Source organism: Mytilus californianus, unplaced genomic scaffold, assembly GCF_021869535.1.
Source record: "Mytilus californianus isolate M0D057914Y unplaced genomic scaffold, xbMytCali1.0.p SCAF_2, whole genome shotgun sequence".
Taxonomy (NCBI): domain Eukaryota; kingdom Metazoa; phylum Mollusca; class Bivalvia; order Mytilida; family Mytilidae; genus Mytilus; species Mytilus californianus.
In genome coordinates, this window is record NW_026262668.1 from 123,001,658 (window position 1) to 123,015,873 (window position 14,216).

The 14,216-nt window shown below is 33.3% G+C and overlaps 1 protein-coding gene across 1 annotated transcript in view; it reads right to left on the reverse strand.

Moving 5' to 3' along the window:
- Positions 1–843: 843 nt before the first annotated feature.
- The window catches only part of LOC127730865 (uncharacterized), a 65,211-nt gene continuing 51,838 nt past the window's right edge, over positions 844–14,216 (reverse strand). The window contains exons 3-8 of the mRNA XM_052239475.1: positions 12,530–12,802; positions 11,551–11,916; positions 9,526–9,663; positions 3,239–3,301; positions 2,845–2,920; positions 844–1,845 (exon numbers count right to left, since the gene is read on the reverse strand). Coding sequence (XP_052095435.1) covers positions 912–1,845; positions 2,845–2,920; positions 3,239–3,301; positions 9,526–9,663; positions 11,551–11,916; positions 12,530–12,802 — 1,850 coding nt within the window. The 3' untranslated portion in view covers positions 844–911. The remainder of the gene's footprint in view (positions 1,846–2,844; positions 2,921–3,238; positions 3,302–9,525; positions 9,664–11,550; positions 11,917–12,529; positions 12,803–14,216) is intronic.

Consider the following 14,216-nt stretch of genomic DNA (forward strand, 5'->3'; position numbering starts at 1 on the left):
TCACAAAACATTCATATCTTTCATATGCAATAGTTATTTTGATACATTTTGATATAGTTTCATGTCTTTTGACTTGAAAAGACCAAATAACATAGTTTTGCATGTTTTTTTGATAATGACCCAAGTAAGGCTATCCATTGTCTTCCGGATACACATGATACATGTATGTGTTGCAATTCCTTTTGGTTAGTGACATCCTTCGAGGCAAATTATGACATAAACTTGTTAAACTGAGTTTTACTGTGCGTTTTGCTGTGTGTTTTTTTATTCTACATTCGCTAGAGGTATAGGGGGAGGGTTGAGATCACAATACATGTTTAACCCCGCCGCATTTTTTCGCCTGTCCCAAGTCAGGAGCCTCTGGCCTTTGTTAGTCTTGTATGTTTTTTAATTTTAGTTCATTAATATGTTTTGGAGTTTAGTGTGACGTCCATTTTCATTGAACTAGTACACATTTATGTTAAGGGGCAAGCTGAAGCCCGCCTCCGGGTGCAGGATTTTCTCGCTGTGTTGAAGACCCATTGTTGACCTTCGGCTATTTTCTGCTCTTTGGTCGGGTTGTTGTCTCTTTGACACATTCCCCATTTCCATTCTCAATTTTAAATTTGCAGTTTTTTAATCAGAATGCTTTCAACAACAATACGTAGCCCTGAATAAGATTTTGGTTTTATGGAAATATGAAAAAATGTGAAACAATATTTTAAGTACAAGCTCTTTAATATTAGATTTCCAGTAAATTTTTGTTTTGACCGTGCGAGTGAAAAAATACAGGGGAGAATGATCCTTTCTCTTTAGTATCGTACAACACGGTTGCAGGTATTAACATTTTTATCAACATAAAAAGAAATTTTATTCAAATTTTATTTTTAAATGTATATAAAATATTATGAATAAATAGGTAAAGCATATGACTAGTAGTAATAATCTGTCCTTTCAGGACTGTACCGAACATTTGAAGGGTATGCATTTCCGTTTATGCGTTGTCTGTTCAGTTGAGCAGGCGGGGGAAAGTTATGTGGATGATTGCCTTCACATTCTAGTATACAGTTGTGTTGTGGCAGGTAGCCTACTTTGTGTCTCGTAGGCGATTGACCTTTGATTTCCCGTGGCCGTTCAGCACCTGAATGTGTATCTAATACGGAAGAGTCACACGGAGAATTCCGAGAATTTGAGGCACTAGGAACATGGTCATACATTGGATTGTGAGCTTGTTTCGGTTTTGGCACTACTTGAGGTTTTCGTTTAGGTTTTTGCACAATAGCATAGTCATCGTCATTAATTTTATAATGCTGAACTCCTTGTTCAGTAGCACCATTCTGATATGCATTGTTCTCTTGATGGTAATATTCATTACTCTGAATTTTTAGTGGAGGGGGTGGAGTTGGGGGTCCTGCATTTTCCAGAAATTCTTGAGGTGGGGGAGGAGGGAAGTCAGCTTCAGTTGTTTTTGATATCGAAGAAGTTTGCATATTTGAACTAGGATTTGTACTTCTACCTTCCTCTGCATCTTCAAAGTCTAAACTATCATATGATGCATACGGATTTTTTACTTTTTGTGGCCTGAAGCTTGATGTTCTATTATTTACCACTGAATTATCATTAGAACAATATGTAGATTTACCCATAGCGGTATATGGTCCTTCTGAAGAAACAGATGTAAACATTCTTGTATTTCGTTTTTCTATATGATTAAAACACGATTCTCGATCGGGAGATTCTTCAATGCCTTCTGAAAAAGTTTGCATAGACGTCCCGCCTGGGTCAGTCCGACGTCCAGAATGTCCAGAGTCTGTATCGGACTGTGTGGCCAATTTGTATTGTCCAGTTTTTCTTAATGTGCAATACCTAAAATAAAAAGTTGTTTTTTAGAAATAAATTAAACCAATAGATGTAAATATGATTTACAAATGTCTACAACAATATCAAACCAACCGGTCTCTTTTGTATATACGATTCAACTACGAAAATATGCACACATCAATCGATATACCGGGATCCTGCAAACAGAAAAGGATCTTCTGTGTAGTTTAATTATTTCCCAACTCCTAACATTTTGTGAATGTCTGCTAACAGGATTCCTTAACATAGTAATATAATTCTGCAGTGAACTATTTATGACTTATTCCTCTTTTGATCAGTTTTTTATAATACAATTTTCATACAAAAAGGATATGGGTTGGGTTCACGATATTTCGCTCATGGTGAGCTAACCCATTTCAGAGAGAGTATTGCTGACGATTTAAAATAAGAAGATGTGGTATGATTTTCAATGAGACAACTCTCCACAAGAGACCAAATGACACAGAAATTAACAACTATAGGTCACCTTAAGGCGGCCTTCAACACAGCCCATACCGCATAGTCAGCTATAAAAGGCCACGAAAGGACAAATGTAAAACAATTCAAACGAGAAAACTAACGGCCTAATTTATGTACAAAATAATGAACGAAACACAAATATGATAGACAGCAACAAACAACAACTACTGAATTACAGGCTCCTGACTTGGGAGAGACACCTACAGAATATGGCGGGGTTAAACTAGATAGATGGCGCCAAACCCTCCCCTAACCTGGGACAGTGGTGCAACACCATGTTTATCTGACCAATTACAACCACCCGTCGGATTTTATATGAATCGAGAACTTGCACATGTTCAACAGGCAGTTCAGACTTGTAGTTGTCAATGCTTAGATTTGGAGATGAAAATCTTGCGATGTGTGTTCTTGTTTTTATACCACAGATATAAACTGAGCGGTCGAATTTATTTATCAATATTAATGTTATCATTGGGAACAGCTATATTCTTTCCAGCTATATAGTTGGTCATGACTATAACTTACCGACAGCAAACCAGACAAATCGCCATTACTAACCAGAAAGCAATAACAAACAGGAAAAAGTTGATAACAACTATTTCTGAAATTAAAAAAAAAGCAGCTAGACGTAAAATTGCAGATCATTTTGTTTTCAGAGTAAATTAATGAGAATACAACATGTACATAGCTGATTATCTGTAAAAACAAATGAAAATGCTACGAATATATATAAATTCATGTAAGAGGCAACACAAACTAAACAATTATAAAAGAGGACCTACAGAAAATGCAACTAAAGGCACACTGAAGAATCGCTTTCTGTAAAAATTAATATGTTTTGTTCGTTATCAAATACTGTATTTATATTATAATTGGCTAGACTGTCAACTTGCAAATTTTTCATTTAAGGAAAACTTACTGAAAATGTTATAAAATCTTTCTGGGTCAAACGAAGATATCGTCACTTCATCTGTGTTATTATCTGAAATAGATTAGAATTATCTCTCTTTGATCCGTCACAAAGTTCTTGGAGGAGCATTATGTTTGTTCTTAATTGAGAAAACGGCCTTATATTTCAAAATTGTATGAAATGGGTCGATTTATTACCGCCGAACAATAAGTAGATTAACTTTAATTGAAGCTTTCCATTAAAGTTACTTCTCAGACTGCAAATCTCCATTCAAAGCATATTATAAAAAGTAACGTGAATTACGTTATAAAAACTCAAGTTTTATTATATTTTTGTAGAATAAAAACTCAAGTTTTATTATATTTTTGTAGAATAAACTGCCATGAAATAAACCCTCTTGTTAAAGAAGCTTTTGCAGTAAATAAGTCTACGTCTGAAGATGGAATATATACTTGGTATACTTTTGCCAAGCATATTTTTAAAGAATTTAATATTGATGAAGAAGAATATGTTGATTTTGATAAACCTTTTAAACTTATAAAAAATTCACTCAATAAAACTTTTAAAAATATTGTGAAGGAAAAGTATAATAACACCACTCTTGAAAAACTTTCAAATATTGATAACAGTTCAAAACTTTATCTTTATAGTAAACTTAAAAATGAAATTAAATTGGAGGACTACTTGCACAATCTAAACAATTTTAATAGTTGTCAACTTTTAACAAAATTACGTGTAAGTGATCATAATTTGGAAATTGAATTAGGACGTTATAAACAAATTCAAAGAGAACACAGACTGTGCAAAGTTTGTAAAATTTTAGATGATGAGGAACACGTTTTCCTTCATTGCCAAATTAACAGTAATGTAAGACATTCCCTTATAAATGCAATTAAAACCCATTATCCTAATTTTAACCAGCTTGACTCAAACTCTAAACTTAAAACTATTCTAGATCCCATTAAAGATATTTTGTCTAGTGTTGTAGTCTATATAAAGCAATCTATGGAATTGCGAAAATAAGGTCCACATTGGTCAATTATTATATATATATATATATATATTATTAATATCAACTTGACTTGTTTAAAACATTTATCATGTATTATGTTTCTTGTCACTTGTGTATACAATGTACTATGTTTGCATTTTAACCCGCCAGGGTTTCATGTTTTGCAATAAAGTTAATGTTATAAGGTTTAGATTTATACTGCACTGTTCTTTACCAAAAAAAGTAAGAAAGAAAAGAAAAACCGTTATATTTATCTTTGAGTTAACCTTATTCATTCCCCTTCCATTTGATTGATTGATTGATTGATTGGTTTGATTTGATTGTTGCTTTACACATACAAAACATGTAAACATGGTTTTATTGTCGACGGTTGTTCAGAAGAAAAAAAAGGTAAACCAAAATTGTATTTTTTATGTGTAAACTTGATCAATCCGATGACAATTAAATGAATTTGTAAGTAAATTGCTCCAGTTTTCATATAAAAATACTGGCAAAAATGTTTTAAACCTTATAGAGTCGGGAATATGAAGACGGGTGAAAACGATCGTATGTTGTCAGATGTGTTCCGTTTAAAAAAAAAAACTTACTTTTTTACAAAGTTACATGCTCAACCACTTATAATAAGATGTACTATGCCCTCAATGCAATGTTTGACAATAAAATAACTTAATTAAAACGTTTCTATGACCTCTGCTATACTAATAAAACATTTGTATGAACTATGAATATTTATTGACTCATTTTACAGTTCATTGTACCTACAGTGAATCGTTACAGACAAAGTAAGATAACTAAGCTATTATCCTATGTTTTCGTTAAGATAAAACAGATATCAAGAATACTAATGTATCTTTGTTTTGCAAATAAATACATGTATAAGTACAAAGCAATTAAGTTATGGCGGTTTTTTTTTAAAAATTTGTCCGTAATTTCTTAATTCTAGACTTTTACATGTTTTTCAATATTTCGGAGATAAAAGATACGGTAGACCATAATGTATTCTTTTAGAAACTAGTATACAGTGTTGGATAGTTCATTTGCTCTTTAATTCCCTGGAATAGTTTCGATCATAGGAAACAGTTCTGAGCAAACTGGTTGATGCTGAAGTATTAAAGATTTATTCCCTAATCAACGTTCTGAAGAAAAATATTTAAAGCAGAATTATACATTTTGTGATGAGGTAGTGTTGATTTAATTGTAGTTAATCAGATCACCACTAATGGATTGTAAATGTTTTATGTAATAGAAATGGTCTCTCTGGTATATAAAGACGATTACGTAGAAATTCATTTGAAGCAAATGTCATGGAATCGTGGTAAATAATCAATATTAATACAATTTTACAGAAAAAAGAACAGCTGCCAATCTGGGTTCACCTGGAAATTGTTATAGATTCAAATGCTGACAGGAACACATTGTTTCAAATTTTTATTAGGCTATAACTCAATGATAAGAGAAACTGCCAACTATCATTTGAAACAACAGCTACTAATTTACCCTGCATTTATTTCATTAATGTTCCTATGTATGTTTTACAACTTAGGGGTATGCAAATTGAGAATTCCAGTGATGCCATCCTGGCACATGCCATTTGAAATATTTTGATGGCGAACAAAATCAGCCAGACACTATTATACATAAAAATTGGATTGTGTGTGCTGTAAAACCAGGTTTTAAAACATCAAATAGACCAATTCAATGGAATTCAATACAGTTTCACACTGTATTGTCATTTTTTAAAATTTTTATATACGTTATCGATTGAGATGACAGCCTTGAAAAAAAATCATAAACTATCAAAATTCATTCAATTTAAACAATAGAGGTTTCGCCTTACGAAATTATGCGTGTGCTACTGCTGTTTAAGATGCCAGACTTTCAGGTTTTAAATATTTAATGTCCCAACGTTAACAATATGGCTACCAGAAACTCCACAAAAAGTAATGAAATTCAATGTTAATTGCAAGACTACAAATGCTGTGCATCTTCTACTTAATCTTTGTCAAAATTATTATTATTATTTTTTCTTATAATATCATTATCAAACTGCTATTTATTTGGGATGTTTAAATACGCAGCCTCTGTTGTAATTACTTTACCGTCGTCAAATTTGGAATATTATACCAGCTCAAATCGGTCAGTGCTTTTCATAGGGAATGTATTTGTACTCAGCCTTTGTTGTAATATTATCTTAACTGTCGTCACCTTTGAAATTTTAGAAATGTCCTAGTTCATATCGCACATAACTATTAGAAGCATATCTATGCAGTCTCTGTTGTAAATACCTACATAACCTACGTCGTTTTTGAAATTTTAGAATTGTACAAGAGTTGTTGTGTTCGGTTTTACTTGTATAAATTTCAAAATTGTTATAGTTAAATCAGAATAGATTGATATGATTCATTTTACATCATAATCATACTGATGAAGGATATCTGTTATCCGAAATATTTATAAATACTTACATTTATTGTTTCCTTTTTTTAATATTGGTGTTGTTTTGTACACTTTTAGCGTTTATATATTATAACTTTTCATTATATATAATATATATATATATATATAATAAATTGCAAATTTGCAGATTTAACATTGATGTGCTGATATTTAGAGTAATTATGAATATAATATGTGTTTTCAGCCGTGTATCACCTTCACTGGTGATCCCATGGATGGATTTGTCGTAGAGTTGTCACTTGTTTAGACGTACTTATTGTATATATACAAGTCTAAATTGAAAACAACGTTCAAACCTATGATTGCGTTGGATAAAAACCGCAATTTTTATACGTGTGCATGCAAAACAAATTTCTTGGTAGAGGGGTCTAAATACAGCACAAACAACATTTTCCAAAAGACCAAAGTGAAAAGGTATATTTTAACAAAACGCATTTGACTAACAGGTCGAACAACTGATGTTCTTAAACCATGCTGACTGCTTTGGCGATTGCCAAATAAACGGATCACAAGATGTAACAAAATGGATCTTAACTATTAATTTAATACCAAACAGAAAACAATAAACTTGCGGAAAAGATGGTATACCGCAAACATGAGGTGCAAAAATTTGTACACCATATCCGGATTTCGACAATTAATGTCTCTTCAGTGATGTTAGGAATCTAAACAGTAATTGGAAGGCCATATAATTTACCTCAATTTAGGATAGACTCTTGAATTTTGAAGAGTAGAAATAGGATGAACGGATCATATAAACCCAAAGGCAAATATAATACAAGCCCAAACGAAAAAATATAAACAAGTCTAAATTGAAAACAACGTTCAAACCTATGATTGCGTTGGATAAAAACCGCATTTTTTATACGTGTGCATGCAAAACAAATTTCTTGGTAGAGGGGTCTAAATACAGCACAAACAACATTTTCCAAAAGACCAAAAAGTGAAAAGGTATATTTTAACAAAACGCATTTGACTAATAGGTCGAACAACTGATGTTCTTAAACCCTGCTGACTGCCATTGGCGATTGCCAAATAAACGTATCAAAGTATTGTATATTTTACCTTAATAATTGGATATTTATATCACAAATGAAAGTTGGTGGGGCAAATCTTGTGCATTTTACTAAATGATCAATGGATAGTTAAATTTGACAAGAATTTGTCATTTGAATAAATTCAATTTTGTAAGAAAACATATCTATGAATTATCTTCAACAGTTGTTCTTAAACCCTGCTGACTGCCATTGGCGACTGCCAAATAAACGGATCACCAGATGTAACAAAATGGATCTTAACTATTAATTTAATACCAAACAGAAAACAATAAACTTGCGGAAAAGATGGTATACCGCAAACAAAAGGTGCAAAAATTAGTACACCATATCCGGATTTCGACAATTAATGTCTCTTCAGTGATGTTAGGAATCGAAACGGTATTTGGAAGGCCATATAATTTACCTCAATTTAGGATAGACTCTTGAATTTTGAAGAGTCGAAATAGGATGAACGGATCATATAAACCCGAAGGCAAATATAATACAAGCCCAAACGAAAAAATATAAACAAGTCTAAATTGAAAACAAAGTTCAAACCTATGATTGAGTTGGATAAAAACCGCATTTTTTATACGTGTGCATGCAAAACAAATTTCTTGGTAGAGGGGTCTTAATACAGCACAAACAACATTTTCCAAAAGACCAAAAAGTGAAAAGGTATATTTTAACAAAACGCATTTGACTAATAGGTCGAACAACTGATGTTCTTAAACCCTGCTGACTGCCATTGGCGATTGCCAAATAAACGTATCAAAGTATTGTATATTTTACCTTAATAATTGGATATTTATATCACAAATGAAAGTTGGTGGGGCAAATCTTGTGCATTTTACTAAATGATCAATGGATAGTTAAATTTGACAAGAATTTGTCATTTGAATAAATTCAATTTTGTAAGAAAAAATATCTATGAATTATCTTCAACGGTTGTTCTTAAACCCTGCTGACTGCCATTGGCGATTGCCAAATAAACGGATCACCAGATGTAACAAAATGGATCTTAACTATTAATTTAATACCAAAAAGAAAACAATAAACTTGCGGAAAAGATGGTATACCGCAAACAAAAGGTGCAAAAATTAGTACACCATATCCGGATTTCGACAATTAATGTCTCTTCAGTGATGTTAGGAATCGAAACGGTATTTGGATGGCCATATAATTTACCTCAATTTAGGATAGACTTGAATTTTGAAGAGTCGAAATAGGATGAACGGATCATATAAACCCGAAGGCAAATATAATACAAGCCCAAACGAAAAAATATAAACAAGTCTAAATTGAAAACAACGTTCAAACCTATGATTGCGTTGGATAAAGACCGCAATTTTTATACGTGTGCATGCAAAACAAATTTCTTGGTAGAGGGGTCTAAATACAGCACACTTGAACAACCAAAAAAGTGAAAAAGTATATTTTAACAAAACGCATTTGACTAGCAGGTCGAACAATGTATATATATATATATATATTTGTGTGCTATAATATCATTACTATATTTGAATTACTTTCAAAGTGCACACATATAATCCAGAAAAGATATAGGTCGACTTACTTAACATGTGACCAAGAACTAAAGATTCATCGAGCTGAGTGGTTTTTTTTTTAATAAACTGAAAAATAAAAAGACAAAAAAAAAACCTAAAACTCACAGGTATTGTCGGACGGTTTATTTGGCTGTCACATGATTTCCTTGATGGTAAAAATAAACAAAGAAACGTTTGCTCGATCGCAGTTTTCTCTTCATGATTTAGTTAAATAATACATACATGTACCACCATCATTGACTAGAAACTTTCTGTCACCTCTGGTTGTATAAGCCGATGTTTGGTTGTGTGTGACATATAACGATGAACATGGTGTCATATAATGTGCATATGATGGACGTAAAGGTCTGTATTTTAGTACTGTAATAGATAGAACAATTAACAATAAAACTCGCTCAAAAGTAAAACAAGGAGCGGGTATGTATCTCATTAATGAAATACTTGTGTATCGATTATCATAATCCACCATTACTACAGGTTAAAAGGAGAAACTGTATATTATATGTCCAATACCCCTTGAGAGAAATATATGTTTCTCGACACAATTTATGCGTGCAAAACACAGAACATTCATTTTTTATGCTGCTATGATTCAATTACTGGTAAGGAGAAAGTGCTATGATATTTTTAGTTCCGTTCTCTAAGGGAATATTTTACCAAGTGTGCAATTCCTTATCCATGAATAAAACATTATTTGCCTTAAGACCTTTTCAAGAAACAGATTAATCGTCCATGCCAAAACGAAGATTACTGTATTTCTGATTTTATTTATACCAAGGGAATTTTAATGCATTTTACTGCATCTGAATAAGTGTATCATGCTTTAAGCAGGGACATTTTCTCATTTACATAGGAAACATATAAGGAATTGATATTTAATGATTCAGTATCCCTTACTCTAATGTTTAATGGCATCACTGCACAAGATGATGTTATAGCAGTTTTGTGTTTTGCACTCCACAATGTGTTGTTATGTTCAAATACCCCTTGTACAGATTACTTGTTCGGTCTTTAGTTTTCTTTGATGTATGTTGTTTTTCTTTTCGTCATTTTTCGTGGTTTTGTTTTGCCATGGCATTGTCAGTTTGTCTTTGATTTATGAGTTTGAATGTCCCTTCGGTATTTCCCGCCTCCCTTTTATTTGAAGTTGATCCCATTGCAGGTCATAAGTGAACGCAACGGCAGTTTTATGACAGTTCCACATTCTGAAGAATATAATTTCATACATGTCATGTACACCGTCCTATTTCGTCAGTGGAAATCAACTTTGGACAAAAAAGTCCGTGATATAACCAAAGGTGTCACGAGATACCCAAATTTTACGCATTTCTGTTGAAAAACACCTAGACCTACTAATATGATTTCTTTGTTATTCTTACTATTATTTCAATACCATGTCCTTATTGCGTATACAAATATTGTATTGTAATTCCGTGCCTTTCTCAGCAAAGTACACATAATTGGCCGATATTTCGGATTTTGATGAAAAATTGTAAGCATGTAGAACTCGTTGATCTGCGTTTGAATATCGAGAAAAAACTCATGGCATCGAAAGCCGAAATTTTAGGCCATTTACTGTATTTGTAAGTAAGCAGACAGATTTTTCAACAACTATCCATAAATCAAAATGTTGTTCAGCGTTATACATTGCTGTTGAATAAGATTTTTATTCCATGATGCAACTTTCACTAGGAAATAATGTGAACTGTTGTATCGAACACTTGCATCAGAAACAAAATCAAGTTTTAATTTGTATCTTAAAGACAATATATAGCATATATGTTGACAGAATTTTTGTTTTGGTAAGGAATGCTCTTGTTGATTTTTTCCAATATATATTTAAAGGGTAGGTACAAGAGATGACGGTACATCATGATCAAAATCTCATGTTGCCTTAGCTTTAAAACGCAAATGATTCAGACTTGCAGTTTTGGGCGATCTTGGAATATTTATGATTTAATAACATGTAAAAAAACCCGCCATCATGTTTTTGCAAATAAAGAAACTACAGTGTAAAATAAATTCAGACAAAATTTGCACTATCCCTTTCAACTTGGATACTTCCCTGAAGACTAGTTTTTTCCTTAAATCTACCATGCCGTTCAGGGTTTGCAAACGCTAAATATGTAGGAATGATCTATAAAGAAACCCTTTTTTGTATGTGCATTTTGCCAATGTTTCTGATCTGGATTAATGATAATACTTTAGTACTGCTTTCTGCAATTTTTTCTTGGATCGGTAAATTACCTTGATATGATATTACAAAGCGATTTCCATGTTCTTCCCCGGCAGGGTATTGGTTGTGTCGGATGTACAATGCACCACAAGACTTTTGTACAATGTTTGGAGTTTTCGTAAGACAACAATAATCTTTCTTTTCGACTTTTTGTGTTGGACAGTCAGTATATGTTATATGTAAAAATCTCGCACTATCGCGTGAGAATAAAACGTGAATTGTAACTTCCACAAATTGATTTCTTCCTGGAACAATTGCCCAGAAACATCCTTTAGGGTTTCCATAAGGATTGCTAGGAAAACCAGGACTTTTTATAATGCCAAATGCATTTGGTAATGTCAACATCTGCCCTGTGCATAAATCGTTTGAAAGTGTCTCTGAAAATATAAAAGCAGAATACAAAACATCAAACAATTTCAATTCAACAGTTCAAGGTCAGTGCATGGTTATTTTCGTTAAACATCAATTTACTAATATAAACGCTAGCTATGAATACTGTTAATTGCTGTAGTGTGAATAAATTGTACGAATGATGATTTTTTCCCCTGTCCAAAATGAATATAATAAATCCAGGAATAACATTAACGGTACCAAATTTACTGCACGGTGACAGGCTGCCAAGTTTTACGCATTTTCATGCTTATTTGGCGGCATTTTCCTTAGATCTATTGTTTTTTCTCTTTGATCTTTACGATTTTGGCCAAATCTCACGCATATGCATTATTAAAAGTTGGCAGAACTGCTGCACCAGATGCGCATTTTGTTAATCAATTTCTCCTCGGTGATGCTAAAGCTTAAAATGTTTGAACATCCAAAGCCTAATACAAACATTGAAGAGCCATAAGTAAAGCCAACCCCGGTCAAGGATGTATCAAAATATTTTACTTACAATAAAACTCTGGTTACTTTGTTTGGTTTTTTTTTATTTTACAAAACGTGTTCTTTCATTATGATTTAACATTTAATCACTGACCAATACAATTGCCTTACCTGGTATGCATATGTAGTCAACTAATAAATTGGCATTCCGTGGAAGACTATTAAGACAGGTAGAATTAGGCATAAACAATTTTAATCCAGACGCATAACATACAACTTTTCCTTCGCAAAGAATGTACAATGTGTGTAGAATATTCCATTTACACTCAGTATCAGGGTTAACACAAAAGGCCTTCCGAATATGAATTACATTTCCAGGTTTACAGAAGAGACCTTCGCTCTCGTCACTGCATAGATTTGTTCTGCATGGATGTGGTGATAGAGCTGAAAAAGAGAATGAGGGTAGTAATGAGCGAACAGCTAACGAAATGATACCTTCGCCTCCACGTAAGAGAATAGCAAGTCTTACACTTTGTCAATCAATCAAGGACCATAACTCATGAACGTCACAAGTGAAAATCGTAAATATCGAATTTAACCTCAATTTTGTCACCAGTAACAGCATTTAAAAATTTGAAAAACATTGATTGAACAGTTCATAAGTTATTGCACGGATACGATATATAGTGCCCTTTTCCAATCGTAAAGGACCACAACTCATGAACGGCAATAGTGAAAATCGTCAATATCGAATTTGACCTCAATTTTGTCATAATCAACAATGTATTTAAATTGGAAACGTATTAGTTGAATGGTGAATAAGTTATTCCGAGGAAACGACATGAAGTTACAGATTAGAATCAATCCAGGCCAGGACCCTAACTCCTGACTAATCAATCCAGGCCAGGACCCTCACTCCTGAACAATCAATCCAGGCCATGACCCTAACCCCTGAACAACAAAAGTGAATCAATCCTGGCAAGGAACCTAACTCCTGAACAACATAAAAGAATCAATCCTGGCAAGGACCCTAACTCCTGAACAACACCAGTGAATCAATCCAGGCCAGGACCCTAACTCCTGAACAACACCAGTGAATCAATCCAGGCCAGGACCCTAACTCCTGAACAACATAAGTGAATCAATCCAGGCCAGGACCCTAACTCCTGAACAACATAAGCGGATCAATCCAAGCCAGGACCCTAACTCCTGAACAACATAAGTGAAGCTCTATCGAACTTAAGTATAACTGTCATGTGCATTTAGTCTGACAAACATATATCTATGACGCAGGTAGTTTCATCGATAACGATCTGGGATCTTGGAAGACCTGATGTCGATTTTTATCAGAAATTTTGAGAATTTGCGGTTGGCCAACGAACAAAAATAAATTTTTAAACATGAAATTGGTCACAATAAAGAGAAATGAGCAATGGGATAGGATAACCATGAAATATATAAGATTGTAGAAAGACAAGTTTAACTGGACGGGCTATAACAACGGGAGAAAGAAGGGAACATAGAGATTCAACTGATTGGACTCACTAGGGGTTACAGAGTTCAACAAATTAGTATCTATTGATGAACAATTAGAGGTTAGGTTTGAAAGCCCGCTGCAGAGTTATACAGCTGCAGTGTACAGGCACAGGAACAGGCTAATGGAATAATCCACGTCCTCTTCCTTTGGTCTCTGTGGTTAGTTGTCTCATTAGCAATCATACCACGTCTCCTTATTATTATAATATACAGGTGAATAATTAGTTGTACCAATTGTTTACATAAGTATAGTTATTTGTTCAGGTAGATTTTAGGCATTTTTGCGCCTGTCCCAAGTCAGGAGCCTCTAGCCTTTGTTAGT